Source organism: Platalea leucorodia (assembly GCF_965183815.1).
Source record: "Platalea leucorodia genome assembly, chromosome: 8".
In the NCBI taxonomy this organism is placed as follows: Eukaryota; Metazoa; Chordata; class Aves; order Pelecaniformes; family Threskiornithidae; genus Platalea; species Platalea leucorodia.
The window spans coordinates 10,128,289-10,149,766 of record NC_138830.1 but is presented as its reverse complement, the minus strand read 5'-3'; the positions used below and the strand labels follow the sequence as shown (position 1 = coordinate 10,149,766).

At 44.4% G+C, this 21,478-nt stretch overlaps 2 protein-coding genes across 2 annotated transcripts in view; one reads left to right on the top strand and one right to left on the bottom strand.

The window, feature by feature from the left end:
* Window positions 1-21,478, top strand: part of MED12L (mediator complex subunit 12L) — a gene marked incomplete at both ends in the record, with an annotated part of 153,517 nt that overhangs the window by 63,285 nt on the left and 68,754 nt on the right. The window lies entirely within an intron of this gene.
* GPR87 (G protein-coupled receptor 87) lies at window positions 9,431-11,787 on the bottom strand (the record flags this gene model as incomplete). The annotated part of the gene is made up of 2 exons (XM_082320658.1): window positions 9,431-10,467; window positions 11,751-11,787. The coding sequence occupies 2 exons, from the start codon at window positions 11,785-11,787 to the stop codon at window positions 9,431-9,433; spliced, it is 1,074 nt and encodes a 357-aa protein (XP_082176784.1).

Sequence of the window (21,478 nt, the reverse complement as noted above, 5' to 3'; positions counted from 1 at the left end):
TTAAAAGGGGTTCTCAGTGCTCTCTAATACTCAGTTCCTTTCCTGGGGTCTCATATCAGATCACGGGTTGCTCTCGTGCAGCCTAGAAATGGGGCTTTGATGTTGTAAAGCAGATATATCACTTTGTTTTGATCATACTTGTTTGGATATCCTTTCCCATCACTCCCCCTGCTGCTGCCCCCCCCCCCCCCCCCAAGAAAAACCAGAGAATGCTTTGAAACAGAAAGTGAAGCATCTTGTTCTTGTCAACCCCGATAACATTAAAAGAAAGCTGTCTTGTGTACTGGGCATATGGCAGGGCTGGCTGTTACTTCTCAGCTGAGTGTAAAGATATATCGAACAACACGTGCATTGCAAATTACTGCTGCCTGTCCCTGTTTTTCAACGTTGCATAATGGAGTTCTGGAAGTAAGCACTTCCAGGGTTGATGTTGGGTGAGTGAATGTTTAACAAACTGTAGTTTTGTACTGACTTGGTTTCTCTGAAGAAAACAATACTAGCGCTATGTTTATGACTACTGTAGAATGTTATGTAAATTGTTTATACGGAGTAACACAGAATAACAACATAAGCAGATTGATGCTGCAGTTGGTTTCCACCGGTTGCATTAATGGGGGTCCCGGTTTGCTGATTGGCTTTTTAGTGACACAGTGAGGACCAGAGCCCGACACTCCAAGGAACATCGCACGCCTGTTCTCTGCACGGGCAGGCTTCACGTTAATCCCTAGCTGTTCCTAGTCCCATGACTTTTTCAGAGCAATACCCACTGAAACTTCATGAGATGTTTTTAGAACAATTTTTGTTTTGCTCTACTTATATCATGTAATTGCATCCCCAGAATGAGAGTACGGAAAAATTGTTAAATACAGCCTGCTTTTGAATGGAATCTTAAATTCATTCTTCTTAGAGGGGAAATTTCTTTAGGTTGAAGTCAAAAGTTGCCGTTTAGTTCTTGCGAAGTCAAGGGTTGTTTTCTGTGCTTTGCAAAATACTTCTGGGGAGTTAAACCCAAAGTATGTTAAAATAAATTGACCCTGCTGCTCAGGCTTGCAGTTTAATGCTGCAACTCACTAACTTTATTGCCCGGAAGGAAATAGAGATAACCGTGTTTGCCTTTAATAGTAAGTGAAGAACACAATTTTGTATGTGTGTTTAATGTACTGAGGTAAAGGAGGAAAAGCTTAAAAACAACCCTCAAAACGCTCCTTTTCATGTTAAATGTTCAAAGCTGTTCCAGTGGCTTTAAATAGTCATCCTGTGTTCAGTCTGGTTAGTGACATCTCCTTTCTCCCTCTCACTTCACTTTTATCTGTTGTATTATTTTCCTGTTTTGTTTATTGTTTGGGGCTTCTGATGACTATCATTGTACTTGAAACAGAATACAAACTAAACAAAACACTTCACGTATTATCAAGTTTGTTACTTGATTGGAAGAGAGTGTTGCCACTGTATAGTTCTAGCAGGCTGTTGGCAGTGGAGTTTATCAAAAGGCTATGTGTGTGAGTAGCTTTATATAGATGTAGGGGTAAAACAGACATATATATTTAATATGCTCACAACACACTTTTTGTCCAAAATCTAGTCTCTTGATTATTTAAAACTTGATCACATTCCGATCGAAACATAAAATTTCTGAACTATCTCAAGCCAATATGCTAATTAACTCAGAAATCAGTTTTTATGGTGGTCAGGAGTCATTGCTTAGGAAGAAAATAATAATAAGGAAGGCAGAGCGGTGCCCACTCTGGTGGTGCTCTCACTGTAAAGCACTCACTGGTTTATAGACATCCAGAGCTCCAGGCTGCGCGTGGAACCAGGATGTTTTATTGCCCTGATGTATCCAGGATCTTCTTTACATATATATATATTTTGCAAAGCTTGTTACCTTCTTCAACAGGAAAGGGGAAGACACAAAATGAAACATGTAAGCCCCTGTGAACAAGCTGGTGCTAATATGTATAACTTAAAAATGGCTTATAATGGAAATAGTTACCAAGACTTCAGTTGGGGTGGAATTTTAATTTAAAGAACACACAATGCAGATATAAGCCCAAGGTAAGAGAATGCTCTTTCCCATTTAGCTGATCCTAGGGAAGGACATACCTGGTGTGCTCGGAGCAGCTGCTTCTCTCCTGCGGATCAGGCTGGAGGGCTGTGCCAGCAGCGGGCCTCGGTGCTGCTCCCGTGCAGAGAAGCTCCAGCGAGCTCTGGCTGCTGCAGAGTTTTTGAGCAATAGAAGCAGAACAGCACTTGCTGGGGGACCAGAAATGAAGTGTTACTGGTCTTCCTCTCTGAAGATCACGAGTAGCCAGTGTATATTGGAAAGGGAAGTCAATTCTAAGCAGGCAAAGTCATTTCAAACACCAGTCGAAGTGCTAAAATGTGTGGATGCTATTTGGTTTCTCTCTGAAACGTTGTGCGGGTCTCATGATGCAGCAGACAGTTCAAGCTTCATGGCCATTGGTATGAAATTGTTTTAAAAATGGTAATATGCTGAAAGGTAACAGGATCCAAGGGTGAGCAACTTTGGAAATGACTTTCATACTTTCTATTTTGAATATTATGTCATTGTAGGATTGCCTAGTGGCATGGCTGTACTTTTTGGTTTGAAATGTCATTCTTGGTTAAAACTTGTTAGAATTGTTAAACTAGAACTAAGTACGTAAGTCACGATGCTGCCTCCAGTAAAAGATTGAAGCGTGCAGCTCTCCAGGAGTATGTGAAGTCCCAAAAGAAGGAGAAATGCAATGTTTTCAAGTGTAAGCTGCTGTTCCGTGATGGATTAAACATTGCAGCACAGATAATTTTTTGCATGCTTCAGAGAGAAGTACGCGGTTGTCCGGGGCAGAGGATTAAGAGCTTAAAGGGCGAGTAGGATGTCTCAGCTCTGTGTACAGTTTCAGCACGTTGGAATGACTCTAGACAGCAGGGCAAACTGAAGGGTCACTTTGTTATGCAAACATGGATATTCTTCCAAAATGCCAGCCAAATTTAATATTTTAAGGATCTAAAGATACAGCTGCTATTTCCAAAGGGTTAGAAAGCAAACAGTGAGCATGATTGCCAGAAGACCCCTGCTGTATATCGTATACTTTTGGTGGCTTAAGAACAAACTGATAATGTGTTTTACCTTTAGCCTACAAGTCTTTTTCTTCCCCCAAAATTCACTTCTGCTGGTTTAGCCATTGTTTTATTAAGAAAATCATTTGAACTTTTTGTCTGAGCTCAGTGCCTATGAAAGGAAACCTTTTTTATGGTCCTGCTGGTGGACTTCTGTATCAGAACCAGAGAATAAAGATTCATAGGCAGAGATGGGAGAAAACTGATGCCGTATCAGAGCCTATCTGGTGACTGAAAGGGCTGCTGGTGGCAGTGGTGATTTGGTTCTTCGTGTGTCTGCTGACAGAAGTGCAAGTTGGGGTGGCAGATCTGAAGCCTTTGATAACAGCAATGTGGCTGACAGGGTCAGACTTGTTTTCTTCTAAATGAAGGATCTTACGCCACCAAACCATTGCCATATATAAGCAATGTAAGACTACTAACCTTCTTATAGCTCTGTGCCCTGTTATCAAAACCCTCTGATGAAGTAATCAGAGCTTCCAACCCTACTCAATGTGAAAACACATAGATTGTATTATATCTGTGGCCAAGCTCTGTGAATTGATAAAAGCAGGATGAACAAGATAAATATTTTTATAGAATAATCCCACTAGAAGGCATGCTAATTACAAAAGTATGACAGGACTTCTGGATTTTGTGTTTTACCCTATCAAAGCTGCTGGCAAATACTTTCTGCCTAGTTTTGTGTTGCTGACGGGTAGATGTCTATGCATCATTGTTGAATAGCCTTCAGAACAGCCTTACAAGGATCTATCTGAAACTTAGTCATCAGGTCTTTGGCCGTATTCAGATGGCACCACTGTTGCTCATGATGCAAACATTTTGCCTTGCAGGGTGGCACAGGGTCCAGTGGGGAGAGCTGAGGAATGGGGCTGACTCACATTTGAATAAGCCCAATCATGGTTACGCTGGTTAGGCAATTACGATTGCTTAGTTCATGAGATTCTGGTGTGCGTCAATACAAAGATACATTTTTAGAACTTTTGGGGTTCTAGTTTCCTTTTTTAAGATGCCTAGGAAGCTGCACTGGTGGAAAGCCACAGTAAGGGTTATTGCTAGAGAAACCACAAAAGTAAAGGGCATAATACACGTAGTGACAAAAATCTTGCACGGGTAGCAGTCTGGAGCTGTCTCTAAGTACACATTCAAATAACATTGCTTCCACAATAACCCCTTGGCATGGGGAGTTCTGGCTGGGCTACTCATTTACAATGTAATGCAAAGCTTCCTAAATGGAAAAAATCAGAAATGTTTACGAATTGTGTGCTCCGTGCATTCTTAGATCTGATCTGCTGTTGTGCCTCCACCTGGAAAACCATTTTTCATGTATAGCATCCTATAAAAAATGGGAGTCTCAGACTGCACGACCAAAATGTACCTATGTTTCTGTCCTGATCTGGTTCTCTAAAAGGACAGAGCAGGGCCTGAGACTTTTCATACGAGCTTTCTTGTAATTTTTTCTTTCGAGAAGAACTTTTAAGGACCAAAATTCCATGTCGAATCCAGACAAATTCAATATAGTTGTCTGGTATTTGGGAACTGAGATATTGTTTTATCATTCATTTGTAGCCCTGGGAAAATATTTCACAAACAGGATCTTCAAAGAACTGTTGTATATGTAAGTGTATGTATAAACCAGTGATAAAGGAGTATCACAGATATATCCTGTCAAGATAAAGTAAATTTATTTTGGGGGTGATTTTACAGTGAAGTGTTGTATGCATCCAAGTTGTCAGGCTTCAGAGCAGGGGCTCATCCTGGCTGGCCTGTGTGTGGGGAGTGCACGGCTGCGTCTTCCCTTCCCGGCGTGGGATTTCATATGGATGCCCCGCTGATCCCTTGTGGGACCACGCTTTCCAGAAACTACTCGTTTCTTTTATCTCTCTGGTCCCCTGGAAAGGGTATCTTTAGGCCATTCTTTGAAGAGCATTGCCCTGGTTGCAGTGGCTTTGGTTAATAAATTTTTTGGTATAAAATTCTTACTAGGGAACAGCAGTACTATTTCTCCTAGGAGGAAATCCTATGTAAATGCAGCCTTTAGTTAAAAAATAACTGGGTAGCGAGAAAGCGTGGTATGTATGCATGCGCATCCTGTAAGAAGAGTATGCGGCATGCTAGAAGAGATGTAGGTGGCCTTCTGGTCATGTCTTCAGCCATCACTGAGCTTCACCACTTAGCGTGTAGGCTCCACCGTTGTGAGAGGGGAGAATCCTGAATCTTCTACACCTGGTCCTCCTCACCTGTCCCTTGTGTCCCTGGTTAGGGACAAACTTTCCACTGAAGTAGCTCTTTGGGCTTTGCTGGAGTTGGGTAGGAAGTCCACCATTCACCTGGAAAAAGTTTACGTTTCTGAGAGGGGTTCAAGCTTTCACTGCTGAGAATGGAAGAACCTGGATGAAACCAGGCATCGGGGAGCCTGGTGGAAATGTGTAGCCTGGTTGTGGTTGAGCAGCCTTAAGTCTAGCAGGCTCATGAGCGTCCAACGCTGCAAGTGGTGATGGTTTCTGAGCAGTAGTGGGCAACGAAGATAGGGAGAGCCGTCTTCATCTGTAGCACAGTTATTCTGCAAATAGCCTGTCCACTGTAGTTCCATCTGGTAAGGGATGTAATCGTTCACAGTTTGACTGCAGAGTCTAGCTTCTCCCTCCAGGCAGATGTAGGACCTGTAATGGGTCTGCATGCCTTCTTGCAAGACAAAAGATGTTTTTGGGTAAATCAAGATAGGCTTTATAGTACACAGAAAAATTCAGCTCAAAAGATTAATACCGGAGAAGGCTATAAGAAAGCAAAAATATGATGATACCTATCTATCTAGCATGCTGAGCCCATGGAGCGCATCAGGGAATGTGCAATAGCACGAGCCACGTGCCTTAGCCTTGTGGCTGGATAATGTGCACGTGGAGGGGAGGGCACAAAAGTGGGGTGAGAAAAAGTTGCAGCCTCATAAATGATCTTGCTATCGAAAGATTTTGTGTAGCAATCTCCCTTAGTGGAAAAGACAAGCCATGTGTACCTACGTGTTCCTGTAGCCATGTGGTGTTGCAAAGGTGTTAAAGGGGGAATAGGTGCAAAGCAGAGACTGGGGTGGTGGTGGTGGGGGGTGTGTATGAATTTAACACAGTAATTATCTAGAACAATTTAACAAGCCATAAACCCTTCTGTGATTTACTATTACTTGAGTCGTGAAAGGGAGACTAGAAGCACTTGGTCTTGGCTTTCTTTAACCATATAAGACCTAATAAGAGTCTTTGGTTATGAATGTCTGTGTCTGCGTAACTGATCTTGGAGTCCTAAATATTACCATTTCACAAAACCAACCCAGTATGCTGTTCCATTTAATTTGGTGCTTACGAGAATTTAAACTATGCAACCCAGTCCCAAAAACGGTTCTCTTAATATGGTTATGTATGTGCATAGACCCCTAAGGGTACAAAATAGCAAATTTGATCCTAGGACTAGTATTTGAGATTGTGTGTGAACACAGTTTTCTACAGAGCTGATTGGAAAACAGGGTTTATTCTGTGATATTTTAGCCATTTAAAATACTTTTATTTAAACTAGGATAGATATCCAAAATATCCTGTCTGCCTTTCCAGACATAGTTCCCCCTGAACAATGTAAGTAGTTTTATAATACTTGCATTAATCCAAATATATAATCCAAATATTATAATACTTACACGTCAACTTTTTCATTATGCATAAAACAGAATCTAAAACTAAACTAACAATGTTTAAAAAAAAAAAACAACCAACCCTTGTTTCAGTAGAAAACTTCATCAAAGGTGTTCTCATGCAGTATTATCTCATTATTTGAACGCTGCATTTTCAGGATTTTCTTCTTAAACTACTTTTTTTTTATAATAAAAGGAAAGTCCTTATATGAATAAGGCACTTGATGGACTATTGCCATCTTCTGTTTGTTCAGTTGCACTACATGGCATAAAATATGTGTAAAAATTAGTTGCTCGAAACACCTGTCAGCTCCTTAGAATCAACGTTTTTTTTTAAGTTGGCTGTTTATTTTTTGTACGAGCAGCTTTTACTCTAAATAAATCTGATTTAATCCCCAGTGAAGTACAGAACAAAATGATTCATGTAAACGTTGTTCCATGTACAGGATTAAATACAAACACATCCTTGTAGTCTTGAGTGGCCAAATATATCCTCCCTGCCGAGTCCTCCCGTCACGCTGAGGATGTCTGGGGAGGTTGCAGAGCGAGGGGAGGAGGTGTCCGGGCTGTGCAGTGCCTGGGGCCACCCATGCTCTGCTCCGCGGGTGAACCATGTGCCCAGACTGTTCTTTAAGTGCTATGAATTCAGGGTGATCTCCGCGGGCTAAAGGCGACTGAATTCATGCTCCTGGAGGGGCTGTTCCTTGCTTCCCGCCCCTCTGCAAATCCTTCTCGCAGCCCCTGGGGAGCTTGTCTCTGGCGAGCCTGCGCTCGCCCTGCCTCTGCCTTCTTGGCTGGGGCCCCTGGCCGAGCCGCTCCGAGCTCCCCAGGGAGCGCGGGAGGCACCCGGGGCACGTGCCCATGCCATTTGGTGGGAGATGGCCTCCCTTGTAGAGTGCAGCTGTCAAAGGAGAAGGAACTTGTCTTTCTGCCTCTGCCTCACCCTGAGACGTCCCCACACCATGTCGCGGCGTGGAGGAGCTGCTGGAGCAGCCTTGGACCCTGTTGTGGCTCTCGCCGCCCTGTTGGTGTGGGTGCCCCGGCCAGCTTGGCCACCTGCCCTGCGCCGCCAGGATGAGCTGGTGCAAAACCAGCTTGGGAATGTTTGCACAAGTGGTTGTGACAAGTGGTTTTGGTTTCTTCTGCCCTTGTTATAAACAAATCTGGAGTGCTGTCGACTGCTTGCGTGGTGCAAAGCTTGCCAGGATCTCATTGAAACAACTTGAGATATCCCAGTCAATATTAGCTCTGGTGGTTACTCTCCGGGTCTTGGTTTATTCTTTTAAATAACGTAGTTGTTAGTCAACACTTTCTCATGCAGCAGCTGCTGTGTTGGTCTTTTATTATTCCTTTCTTCTTGCCTTGATTTTGGATGCTCTTCTTTAATATTTCCTCTACTCTGGTTGCGTGTACCACAGTGTAAAATAATACCCTGAAGGTGTTGCCTGAACTGCTCTCCAAAAATGAATTTCACCTGCTTATCGCACACAATTATTGTTTCCAAGAGTTGAAAGCAGCCAAAGTTATAAATAATTTTGAACAAAAAATTCCTAATGTTGTAAGTCTTATTCCTATTGTAGGGAAGCAAGCATAGAAGGTGCAGGGAAACTGAGTTTTTAGCTTGATGTTGATTGCTCAGTTTTGTCATGCGTGAGCCTGTCAAGGGACATTTTTTGTTGTTTCCTCACTTAGAATGAGATAAATGGGAATTAAAAGCTGTTTTAATGGTCTTTTACTTTTTTTTACTTTTTTTTTTTTTTTTTTTTTTTTGAGAAGAGGCTTAAACTAGGATTGTCTTTGAATTTTTTACGTTTGATATTTTGAAAAGGGTGAGTAGTGCTCTGGTAGGTTTGATCTGTGGATGAGGCGGTGCTGCCAGTACCACAAACACCTGAGAGGGAAAGCCGAGACACTTTCAGCTGGCAGCGAAGTGCCGCTTCTGCAGATGAGCCCCGTGGCTGCCCTGCCCCAGCAGCCACCTGCCCGCGGGCGCACCGAGGGTCTCCGCAGGAGCGTGTGCCGCCTCCTCCCCTCTCCTTCCCCTGCCGCACGCCTCTCAGCAGGTGTCCGCCAGACCCTGGTGGGGCCGTGCTGCGGCGCAGGGGGTGACGCTGCAGCCGGTCCTGTGACCGCGTGCCCGTGCGTCCTCCGTGTTAGTCAGCTCAGTGGCAGGTGGGGTGAAACGTGCTGTCCTCTTACGGCAGAGCTCTTCACCTGGGCAGGTAAAAACGGGCAGAAACAAAGGCTGTACCGCAAACGTGAAGCCCGGCAAACTGTTGACTCGCCTTGTTGGATCCTGCTCTGAGGCCAGAGCTTGTCCATCTCAGCTGGAGCCTCCTGGAGCTCCAGCTTGCTTTCCGAGCTGAGGCATCCTTAGCTTCTGTTGGCCTTGAAAAAAACCAACCAACCACGCAAGCAACCAAAACAACCCCCAGAATCCCTCTAAGTGAACCTGATCTCTCTGTGGACTTAAGCTTTTGACGTTTGAAATGGATGTTAGGTATGCTGAAACAGAAAAGCTGTACATTCCTGCGCATTCCTTAATGAACTTCCATGGTCAGATACTCAAAGATACGTTTTATTTACATGATATACAAATATTCTCACAAATTAGCAAAAGTCTCTGTGTGGGTGACTTCAGACATCGGTGTATTCATGGTATATGCGCACTTCTGATCTTCTAACGCTCTGAAGTGATCTAATACTCTCACTCCTGGTTCGCATATTTGATTTTCTGAACAGCCTTCGTGAGAATGATCTACACATGAAAAAGTAAATTATTGGATCCAGACAGACATTACATGCAGATAGGAACAGTGTCATTTCCTTACAATAATATAAGATTTTATGTGCAGAGTCGTCTAAAATTTTATCTAGATGGCTAAAAGTAAAGGGTATTCTGCACAAATGATATGGCAGAAAGCAAGTGAAAAATACAGCCACAACAACCCTTATACTTTGATTATGCTTTCGCTTTCTGCTCGATGAGCTAATAAATTGTTTGCTTGATTTATAAATGTACCTGGATATCGCAATATAACATCCTATCAGTACTATCAGCACCACTACAAACATGCAGGTGTTGATGTAAATGACAGCTGTGTGCCACTTGACTCCCAAGGGGGACTTCAGCTTTATGCAGTCGTCTATGTTTTTCTTTGTCGGGTAGCCGTTTGTGAGAATCAGGTTTGGTAAAGCTAGGAAAGCCATTACAACCCAAACGCAGGCAGATAAGATCTTGGTGAAGGTGATGCTGTACATCCTGGAGTCTCCGAAAGGCTTCACTACTTTCAGGTAGCGGTCGATGCTGATGAGTCCGAGGAACACAATCGTGGTGTACATGTTTGCGTAAAACAGAACCGTGGTGTATCGGCACAGGAATGAGTTGAAGTGCCACGGTCCCAGCTGCGAGTCCTGGATTATCTTGAACGGGAACGTCAGTGTCATGAGAAGGTCTGCAACCACGATGTTTTTGAGGTAAAATATAAAACTCGTTTTATTTCTGATGTGGAAAAAAATCCACACTGCTAGGCCATTCAGCAAGATGCTTGCCAGGAAAATGATGAGGTAAAGCACAGGCAAGACGATGGTGGTGAATTCGTTGTGTGTCGAGTTCCCGAGTAAGCCTGCTGTGGAGTTGGGTGAGGTAATGTTGTCTTGGCTCAGACGATCATCTGTGGGAATGAGGGAAAACAAGTTTAAAGTACGTTTCTGGTGTTTTACAAATGGGGCCATTTTAGAACTGTCCTCTAGAAAACGTCCTATCTCTGAGCAGTTCTGGAGGCTGCTCAGATTAACCAGCCTGGAAGACCTGAGTTTAAAACAGTGCTCCTAAGTATTGCACGTGTTGAAATAAATGTGCCTGCGGCTTGCTAGCCTCTGAGCACAACGTCTGTGCTTCCTGCTGAAATGTAAAGGTGCTTCTGCAAATAATTTGACGGGAAGAAAATGCAGGATGTGAGTGTGCGTGCGTGTTCCCGAGGTTCCCATGCTACTCACGAGCGCCCTGCCTGTCCTTGCTGCTGCCGCCCTGCGGGTGAGGAGACCCGAAAGCCCAGCTTGGTGGGGTGAATGCTGTGCGGCAATGGGCCACAGCGCAGCCCTTATGTCGCTGAAGACGCTTTGAGTTTGGGGTGTAGGAAGGACCCTGCGCTTATGCCTGTTTTCGGGGGGCTCTGGTTGGCGCTGGCTGCCGGAGCAGTAGTGAGCCAGGGTAGGGCGGGCGCAGGCTGGAGCAGGGCTGGGGCGCGGGGAGCAGCAGGGCCTGGCCAGCCTTGCGGCAGCAGGGGAATTGCGCAAATAAACATTTTTGCAGTAATTAAAGAAGATAAATAGCCTGGAAATTCTCTGTAGAGAGAACCAGTGAAATGTGAGGAGGATTTGAGTTCCCTTAATCTGCCCGCCATCGGAGCGGAGCTGGGCGCTCCCCACGTTGCAGGCCGAGGTCTGCGGTGCCCATCGCTGGTCTTGTGTTGGGGTGTGGGCAAATGCAGCTGCGTACCAGCAGTTTGGGAACGAGCTATTAATCAAAATTATTGGGCGTCAGCTCTTGGCTGTCTTGACAGAATGCAACTTGTGAGCTGAGGTGATCTGTTTATCAAGAGATAGGATTCTGGAGAGACTCTTTGGGCCTATTAAAATGCTAATTTAAAACTTAGCTTACTTAAATGTATTTAAAAATCATTCTCTGGGGATTTTAAGATTTCATGCATAAATGTTTGTGAAAAAACTTCAGACTTATAAATTCTCTCGTAAAACTATAGCACATTTTATTTCATATTGTTTATACTCTGAACTTGGCTGGTGTGGTAAACCAGGACTGACACCTATGGGGACAGCACTTGGCAGTATTTAGACAGCCTTTTCTGAAATGACTTTTTTCTTTAAAATGTTGGTAGGAACTGATAGTAATACAATAAACACTTCTCAATCATTTAAATTTCCAACGTTATTTTACCTGGCAGTTTTCCATAAGACAAATTGTACCCCATCATTTGCGTTGCTGTAGGTTTTTGGCTGAAATGCTTTTCAGGAGTCCCACTGGCAGCTGTAGATCCAGGATGCGGCATGCGCTGTGCCAGCTTTACATTCTGGGGAAAATAAACGGGGATTAAAAACAAAGCGAAACAGAAGACCCCAGCTTTCTCTCCCCAGCGTGGAGAGAAGCTTTGGGAAATGAGCATCCTCCAGAATTCCCAAGGAAAGGGCTGAGGCGTGCTGATGGCTGATCTCTGGATACTGCACAGCTATTCTGCTGTCGAGGTCTTCAGTTGCCATGTCTTCACTTACAGCTGGGCATCCACTGCATCGTTGCAGGCAATCCTGCCGCATCAGTTTTTGTAAGCTGATCAACTTCACTGTTAAAACTGTTTCCCTTTCTCCACCTCACTAACAAAGCTGTGCTGGACCTTGATTGCTATAATGTTTAGCAACAATATTCTAATTTCCAGCCTGAATGTCTCCATGGCCACTATCTGTCTCATATATTCTTGTACCAGTGCCTTTAATTTAAAGAAACCGTCTCCATCTATGATACTTAGCCCTCTGCGTATAGAGGGACATTTCTCACTGTACTGAGACTTCATGTACTGTGATTAAGCAAGCCTTCATGTGTTTCTGCAAGACTTGAAGATACCAGCCCTTCTCTGTATCTGATCGAGTTAAGATAATCTTCCTTGAATCCCATTGAAAAATATTGTGCACTGTTTTACAAATGAGGTTTAAGAAAAGCTTGTTTTCTGGTGGCTGAGTTCCTTATCACCACTGAAACTCCTAACATTTTAGGGATCTCACTTCCTCAGTTCCTTCTTATGTCTGCACCAGGTACGTGGCAAATGGCTGTGCTGGGATCAGCTCTGACACGCTTTCTATCCTCTTGGTGCTTCACAAGGGTCTGTGCTAGTATGTAGCAAGCTTTTTTATTGTCCTTAGCTGCATGATATTTTATTTTCTGTCCCAGGAAACTTAATTTCAAGTTTGTTAACTTCTGTAAAAATATGTTGGATTTTAACTTTTTAAAACCCATTTTCCTTATTTTGATTTTTTTCAAAAGTTTGAACTAAACCTTTGCAGAAACCTGGGCTGTGATTAGTGACTCTAACAGCCTGGCCAAGAATGTTCTTTTCTTAAATTGGTACTAGATTTGATACTCTCCAGGCGGGTATTTCTACACCACGCTTCTCAGCTTTAAAAATAGGTTAGTGTACAAGTATTTGCAAACATACCATCCCAGTTACTGCGGTAGGTGAAGTTTGTCTCCTAACTACCAGAACATGCTGGTTGGATGGCTTTGTGCCTTTGCTATGATCTGCCACTACAGCTGGTTTCTTACTCCTTGGTGAAGGCCCTTGACCTTATTCCTGACATCTCTTGCTTGGACGTCCTGTTTGTTTATTTGTGGTCTTGGACATTTCAGTGACGGATGCCTGAGAGTGGAATTTTTTTTAAAGTTTATCATCTCTCACTTCTTGAAGTAAAAAAGTTTCGTAGGTAATTATGAGAGATGTGTGTATAACTTTATGACACATCCAGCAAACTGGGGTGGAAATGTTAAGTTTCTGTTCCTTTCTCATGGTTTTGAATGAAGTGCTTCGGAGTATTATGAAGCCAGCCTACAGGGAATACTGAAAAACTGCAGAATCTAATTTATGCTATGATGGCATTATAATGTTTTGACATCGTTCAAAGAATTTTTGACAATACTGATTCATAAGACTACATTCCACATTGTTGCTTTACTCTTGCAGTATGCAAATGCATTGATTTTTCCGTGCTTCACTTTCTGGTTACAAGTTTTGATAGGAAAACTAACAAAATAGTTCAGATCTCAGCAATTACGCTGGACCTGACTGCCTCTCATATGGGACTGAATAGTCAATGAAATTACTGAAGTCCTTTTGCAGATCTAAACTTACGTGATTATCACTGTTATGAACTGCATTGAATTGTCACTAGATGGCAGTAAAGCAAATCATTACATTTTAAAGTGTCAGTAAAATTTTTAATTCTGGTATTCTAAGCTTTTTGTCGGTTTGCCTTCTTGTCTGGCATTATTTGCTCTGATAATAATCGGGGTCCATAATGAGATTGTTAGGAGTATTTTAGATATTTTGTTTTCTCTTGGTCTGAGAAGCAGTAACCTATCACTTTTTTGCTGTTGTTTATAATTTGCAGGTATCTTTTTTTGCCCTGGAGCCACCGAGATCAAAAGAATATGTGTTTTTATGAAAAGATGCATATCTGTCGTCTTATGCAAATAAGATGCTTATTTCCCTGCCTTTCAGAGTTCCTTTTAAGTCTGCATAATTCCTGGTCCTGGTCCCTGGAAAGCTCCCTGCTCTCAGGCTCTTCAGGCAAGTGCTCTCCCGGATCATCAGTCCAGAGGAGTTAGTAAAGCATTGGTTGCCTTGCCTGAGATTCAAGGCAGTGCAACGGCAGACTCGCATGTTCGCATGTTGTAACCCTGGGAACCGCTGCTGGGTTCGATGGAGCTGGGGTTCAGATCTGTGCTAAATGGACTTCTTGTGTACTGTCACTTACCCTAGGTCCCAAAGGGATTTGCTCTAAATCCTGTCAAAAAAGGCTCCTGCCTTTTTCCACCTCTCCATCCATCCTTTTAGGTGGATGTTGTCACTAAGAGACTGCAAAATCTAGCACCAGGTAGTATCTGTGAATGCCTCTTCATGTACAGACAGCCCCTACATTCTCCAAAGGTTCTGTCTCTTGTTTTACATCAGAAAACCGATGGAAGTTTTCTGACACTGGTGAGAAAGCTCCCTTGCTGCCGGGGGTCTCTGCTGAGCTGTCCTCTGGCCTCTCCCTCTAGCTTGCACTGTTTGCATTCCTGTCTGCATCCTGTGCTTTACTGTCAGCAGAGACAGGCCATCTACAACATCCTTAAGGCTCTTGAGCCCCCATTCAGCATGGATCAAAATCCAGTTTCCTTCCTCCCTGTGGGTAGTGTTTTGTTTCTTGGGTACTGTTACTTGAATCCACTGGACTGTTAGCCTGAATCTTGGGATTTAGCCTGTCGTTTTATAGCTGAAAACTACTGTGGAGGATGGACTGCAATTACTTGGACCAGAAATGGCTAAATCACTGTCACAGAAGGCTCTCCCTGGACAGGTGTGTTTCTTACCACCCCAGGGAATGTGTTACAGTCCCCAGTCTCTGATGGGCTCACCTGTGGCTCTTGGAGTTTGATAGTATCAGCACTGCTTCTGTGCTTGCCCTGTAACTCATCTGCTCAGGTGTGGTGTGCTTATCTCCCCAGTCTATGCAAAACCTGTGCTTGCTGAAGCAGCCTGGCTGCTCGGTGGTTGTGCTCTGTTGTCCCTTCCAGATGCAGCACGGGAAGGTGCTGCATGGGTGGCAGGAGCAGCAGCATCCCATCTCTTACGCTTTTCAAGTCAGCGCTGCTTGCTCTTAGTGAATCCTGTATGGGCTTGCTGATGCCTGCCCAGAGTACTGACCGTGGGGGATCTTTCTGGCCAGTGAAGAGGTGACCACATGCTAATTGCCCAGGGAAATACAGGTCGCTTGGAAGCCATACTTGGAGCTTGCTTGTTGTTCCTGCGGACCAGTTAGGATCTAGCCTCTGAATGGATATCTCTGTGTCATCTTCTTCCTGATGGTTTTAATGTTAAAACATATTCCTAAAATATCCCAACAAAGTATAGGTTGGAAAAAGAAAGTAGCAAACTCTTCGTAAATGGAAACGGTGACAGCTAAACTACCCGAGCAGTGTTCTGTATCCTGCCTTGCTGGCACAGCTGAGCTCAGCAGAGAGGCTTTGGTGCATGCATGGGGTGGAGGTTAGAGACAACACCTACTGACCTAATTACGTGCTAAAGACTTTCCCTTATGCTGCTGTAGTTTGAAGCTTTAAAGTCTCAAACAAACAGGTTTGTGCAGAGCAGCAAAGAAGTGCAGGCACAATGGCCCCTGTGGTACAGAGGTGGTCATGTGACAAAATTTCGGGATACACAGAGATGATCCCACTTAGACTCACCAGTCCAAAGGTGTTTCCATAGTTTCCTACCTAAGTCTATCGGACTAAGGGGTACTATGGTAGACAGAGCACTTGGAGTAGCGTGGCTTCATTATTTACATGCTAGGGTGGGTGAGCAAGGCTCATTTGAGTCAAATCCGGTGTATCCCCGTACTCCAGAAGCTTCATTTTTTCTGTTAAAGACCACTATATTGCAGGCAGTAGGAAGAAAGTTATCACATATGGAGAATTCACCCTTTTCCATGTGTTCTCTTGGAATGGGAGATGAAAACTACCTTCTCTTTAAAGAGTATTTTAAGGTATTTTATAATTGTTCACCCTGATAGTGGCTTTTTTACTTGTTTGAATATGGTGTTTCTGTGCTGGGCAATGTTGATTTTCCACTCCCTATCCAGTTCTCTGGACACTTTTCTTCTGACCAATTTCATCCTAACCAGCTGTCTCATTCTTCCATATACATATATTCTGCTTGGGCGGTTTTGAAGATGGACTAGAAGCTGCTCCTTTATTCAAGTAGCTTTTTAAACCAGAATACTTTTTACTTGTTTGTAGTTTATGCACCTTGTTGGGTTTTTTTTCTGTCATTCTCCTAAAGGCTGTCAACTGCATTAAATATAAGTTAAGTACATACTGTTTCACAGATGAGGTAATCTTTTACTGCTAATGTTGATAGACTGGTTTATATGCGTGACTGATATAACCTCAGATGAGAAATTAAATAATAGGCTGCATGGCAGACTTCAGTGTCATATGGGTAGGGAATGACTGTATAGTTTTTCTAATGACTAAGGCTTTAAGTTGCCTCACTGTTTAAAGAAATTCTATATCCTCGAATCTAATTGCTCTTTTTTCATCTTATTTACAACTTTTTAAACATTAGAAAATTCTCTTTGTGAACTAGACTAGATACTCTAGGTCATAGTGCTGCAGAGTTTTAAGTGGTGTTTTTTTATTTGAGCACATAACTTTTTGATATGTGGCTTGCCAGTCAGTCTGCATTCATCACCATGAAGTTTGGTAAATGTCAGAATTAATGTAAACAATAGAAATGTGAGGCAGTTTTGTAAATTTGCTATTGGCATCAGTGTGGGCTGCAGGGTAAGTGTATGTGTGCATAAAGCTTCTGCAAGCAGACAAGTGGCGCCTGGGTCCCTGCTCTCTTCTTTATTTCAGTCCACTCCTATACTCTGTGACCTGAGCAAGCCTTAACGTTCTATTTGTCCCTGCTTGCATCTGTTTATCTTCCTTAGTGCTTTTCCTGGTTCACTTAAAGAGAGCCCAGTCCCAATAACTAGGACACCACAAGGTTTTCCTTCCTTGGATGCCTCTGTTAAAAATTATCCATCTCCCTTTTGGTAAAAGTGTATGTTAATGTACTGTTAATGCGTAGTGGAATAACTTGATATTCCTGTTGGAATTTGTACCTACAGCGAGTGAGTATGTGCCTCTTACTCTCTTGTGGTTTGCATGCTTTCTTATTTTTTGCATTTTTCTAGCTGTCACATCCCTGTACTTGGTACTGTGCTTCTGTACCAGTTGTGCCAAGAGATGCCATGCTGTTGGCAGCAGCGCAAACGGTGACAAGAACTAGCGTAACGCCAGGGTTTGCATTAGTCAGAGACTCCTGTCCACTGCGGGACCACAGCCACTTGTGCTCAGGTGTAATTATATACCTAGCATAGCGTCTTTCATCTGCGGAGGGGCTGGGAGGGCTGAGGTGGTTCAGCCTGGGCCAGAGAAGGTTCAGGGGGCTCCTACAGTCTGCATGAGTACCTGACAGGAGGGAGCCTGGCTCTTTCTTCTCAGTGGTGCCCACTGACTGGACAGGAGGCAGGGGGCACAAACTGAGGCTCAGGAAATTACATCTGAGCACAAGAAAATGCTTTTTTTTTACTGTGTGGTTGGTCAAACATGGGTGCAGGTTGCCCACGGAGACTGTGGATCTCCATCCTAGGAGATACCTCCCAACTGGGCATGGCCCTGCAGCCTGGTGTCGCTGGTCCTGCCTGGGGTGGGGAGCTCCAGGGGTGCCCCCACCTCAGCCATGCTCTGCTGCAGTGGTAGAGACCTGGGGTACCTGCTCCTGTGTGCCTGCCAAAGGCTGGCTGAGCTAAATGGTGGTGTCCACCACCCTGCATGTCTGACTCAGCCAGCTGGCATGTGTTGGCTGCTTCAAACTGGGAACTGCTTCAACGTGGAGTGGCTGGGGAGAGGGTGAAAATAGCTCTCCATGGGGCTTTGTGTCCTCGGCTCCCGGTGCCCGCCTTCCTAGGAGTCTGGTGGCGGAGGGGTGTGCAGACAGTATGTGCTAGTTCCCTGTAACGCAGTAACACTGCCATGCTTAACCAACTGAATTGTGGAGAGGCCAAAAAATAAGAACTAGGGTATAACTGTCTTCAGCTGTGGCTTATGGTGTTTGTCTGCTTAGTCATATCCAGAAAGGGGAACCACTGCCTCTGCTCAGAAAGCTTCTCGTCTGCTTGGGTATCTAGTACAAAACCCCCTTCTCGGTTTTCAGGTTCCTTCTTGAACTTCCCCCTCAATTCCAGCCTAACTTTTCTCTCACGGGTCTCTGAACAGCATAGCGTGCTGGCCCTGGGCAAGCTGCGGTGCAACTTGCTTCCATCTGCCTTCAGCTGGTGGAGCAGCTTCTTTTGTTTTCAGGATCCTATCCTGTCCCTGCCCTATCCTATTCATTTGTCTTCAATAGAAGACACGTGATGGCAGTGGTTAGGGAGCGTACCTCCCCGTGGAAGCCTCTGCTGAACGCTGAGCTGACATCTGTGTCGGGACGCACGTGGGAGAAGCAGTCCCTCCACATCCGCATTGAGACACGCTGCTAACGGAGACTTCCTTCCCCACGGTCATTTTGCCCAAGAGGTGTCTCCGAGAAAAATCATCTGTACGCCATTCCTGTAATCTACAGAGCTTCCCGCATGCAGTCACTTGCTGAAATTTGGGGTTTAGTCTTTCTTGGTCCTTTGTATATGACAGCTAAAAGTACCATGCGTGCTTCCAGTGCCTGTGCTAGATTTACCTTGCATCTGAGTAACCAGCTAAATGTGCTCATTTACGCTTTCTACATCAGTCTCTACACATGCTTTACTGTAGGTATTGCCTGAAATCTCACATTCAGTTTGCACTGTAACTCAGTTGTTTTACAGTCGCAGGAGACCCTGAACTGGGTGTAGCAGAATGCTGCAGTAAGCATTAAATAATACTGTTTAATATGCAAAATTCTCAGTTTTTGGGGAATATGCTCTTAGGATAACATGATTTCCTCACTTAAAAAAAAATATATATATTTGGACATATCTAATTTTCTCAAAGTCACTTTTGGAATATTTTGTCTAAATGTAACTGTTCATTTTTTTCTCGTTTCAAGTGAATGATTACGAACCCTTATTTTCCCCTATGTGGGATAGCTCTGACATGAGACCTTTTTTGGGGTGCTGCCTGAACTGTCAAGTTCTTTCTTTTTTCTATCTTTTGAACTGTTCCTCATTAAAAGTTCATGGAGTAATATTACTTACTTTGAATCAGACTTTCTATGCAGGGGTTACAAAATCTAGTAAATGTTGTTAATCATTACTGTAAGATTGTTTATTTTTTAAACTTATTTGCAGAACCTAAAGATACATGAATTCTCTTTCCTCTTGAACATGCATCGTAGCTCCTAAGTGATGTTGAAGAAAAGCTGTCCAGTCCTTTGTTGCGTTAACGACAAGCGTGTGCATTTTTCATGACCAAAAAGCAGAAACTACTGTCATGCATTTATTGTGGGTCCTGGTCTTGTGTATTGTGCTTTGCTCTTTGCAGGCTGACTGCAGCAATTGGCTGTATGCAGGCTGGTCTTTTCTGTAGAAGAGGCCAGCACTTTTGACTGCCATTTCTAAAGCAGTGTAGTGCTAAAGTACATCTCCTTTAGGCTGCAATTGCTTTTACATGAAGACTTAGGAGAAAACTGCCAACAGAAATGGTATCCCTTTGGGCAGCAGGTAAATGGCCATTGTTGGTGGAAGAGGAGCTATGTGTTGCAATTGCTTGCTCCCTCCCCAAAAAAAAAGACGAGAGCACAGTGCAATGGTTGGCAGAGTTGGGATAATTAAAGTTTTCTCTGTATGGCAGCCGCTAATTAGACAGGAGGGAAGGATTAACTCTGGAATGTTTCCTTTGCTTCTTTCTGGAAGATGCTGCTGACAGTTGTTTCTGGTTGCACAAAACCTACTGATAGTGGAAGCTGTGTTGTAACCCTATAGAGTTGCTTTCTTTGAACCCCCATTAGGAATATGCCATGCAAGATGCAACTTCCATGCCCAGCGCTCTCAGCGGGGTTGGGTGTAGGTGGCAGGCCTGAAGTTCTGGCAGCCTGGCACCGCCACCCGCTCACTGCTATCTGGTTAGCCTGGTTAGTCTTTCCAGCTCCTTCCTGACATTGTCTTTTGCAGTGGCTCGTCAGCTCCAACTCCCTGCTCAGAGCAGCATCAGCTGCAGCTGGCTGACCAGGACCATGTCCGGTCAGGCGGTGAGTATCTCCAAGGATGGACACTCCACAACCTCTCTAGGAAACATGTTCCAGGGCTTGACGACCCTCCCAGTAATTAAAAAGAACAACCAACCAACCAACCAAAACCCAAACCCAAAACACCACCACCACCACCAAAAAACCTGATGTTCAGACGGAGGCTCCTGTGTGTCAGTTTGTGCTCACTGCCTGCTGGCCTGTCAATGGGCACCAATGACAAGAGCCTGGCTCCGTCCTCTTTGCACCCTCCCTGCAGGTATTTGTACACATTGATGAGATCCCCCTGAGCCTCCTCTTCTCCAGGCTGAACAGTCCCAGCTCTCTCAGCCCCCCCCAGTACGTCAGATGCTCTGGTACGGTAGTCATCTTTGTGGCCCTGTGCTGGGCTCCAGTATGTCCATGTCTCTCTTGTACTGGGGAGCCCAGAGCTGGACCCAGCACTGCAGGTATGGCCTTGCAGTGCTGAACCAGGAGGAAGGATCACCTCCTGTGACCTGCTGGCAATGTTTTGCCTAATGCAGCCTGGGAGGCTGTTGGCCTGCTTTGCTGCAAGGGCAAGCTGCTGGCTCATATTCAACTTGTCCACCAGGTCTTTCCCTGCGGAGCTGCTTTCCAGCCGGCGCCCCAGCATGTCCTGGTGCAGGGGGCTGTTGTTCCCCAGGGGCAGGACTTTGCACTTCTCCTTGCTGAACTGCATGAGGTTCCTGTTGGCCCATGTCTCCAGCCTGTTGAGTTCCCTCTGGATGGCAACATGACCCTCGGGGGGTATCAGCTGCTCCTCCCAGTTTGGTGTTGTTTACAGACTTTGTCCCCATTCCATCCCACTGGATTACAGTTCTTCTGCTGCTTGGAAGACACAGTTTTACTCTCTCACCAGGTCACATTTCTAGTCTTCCCTTCCAAGGCAGAGGCCAGAAGCAGGTTCATATTCACATGTATTTTTCCAGAATAACTTCAACTTTCCCCTCTTTTAATCTCTTCACAAGCCTCTCCTCTGACCTTTCCTTTCCTGTTCTGCTTCTGTTTTCATGGGCTCTGTTCTTGGCACAATGGAAAATCTTTGTCAAATAATCACCCTTCAATTCCATAGGCCATTCCTTGCTTATCCCATGTGCTTTATTATCCTGAAGCCATAGCCTTTTAAATTTAA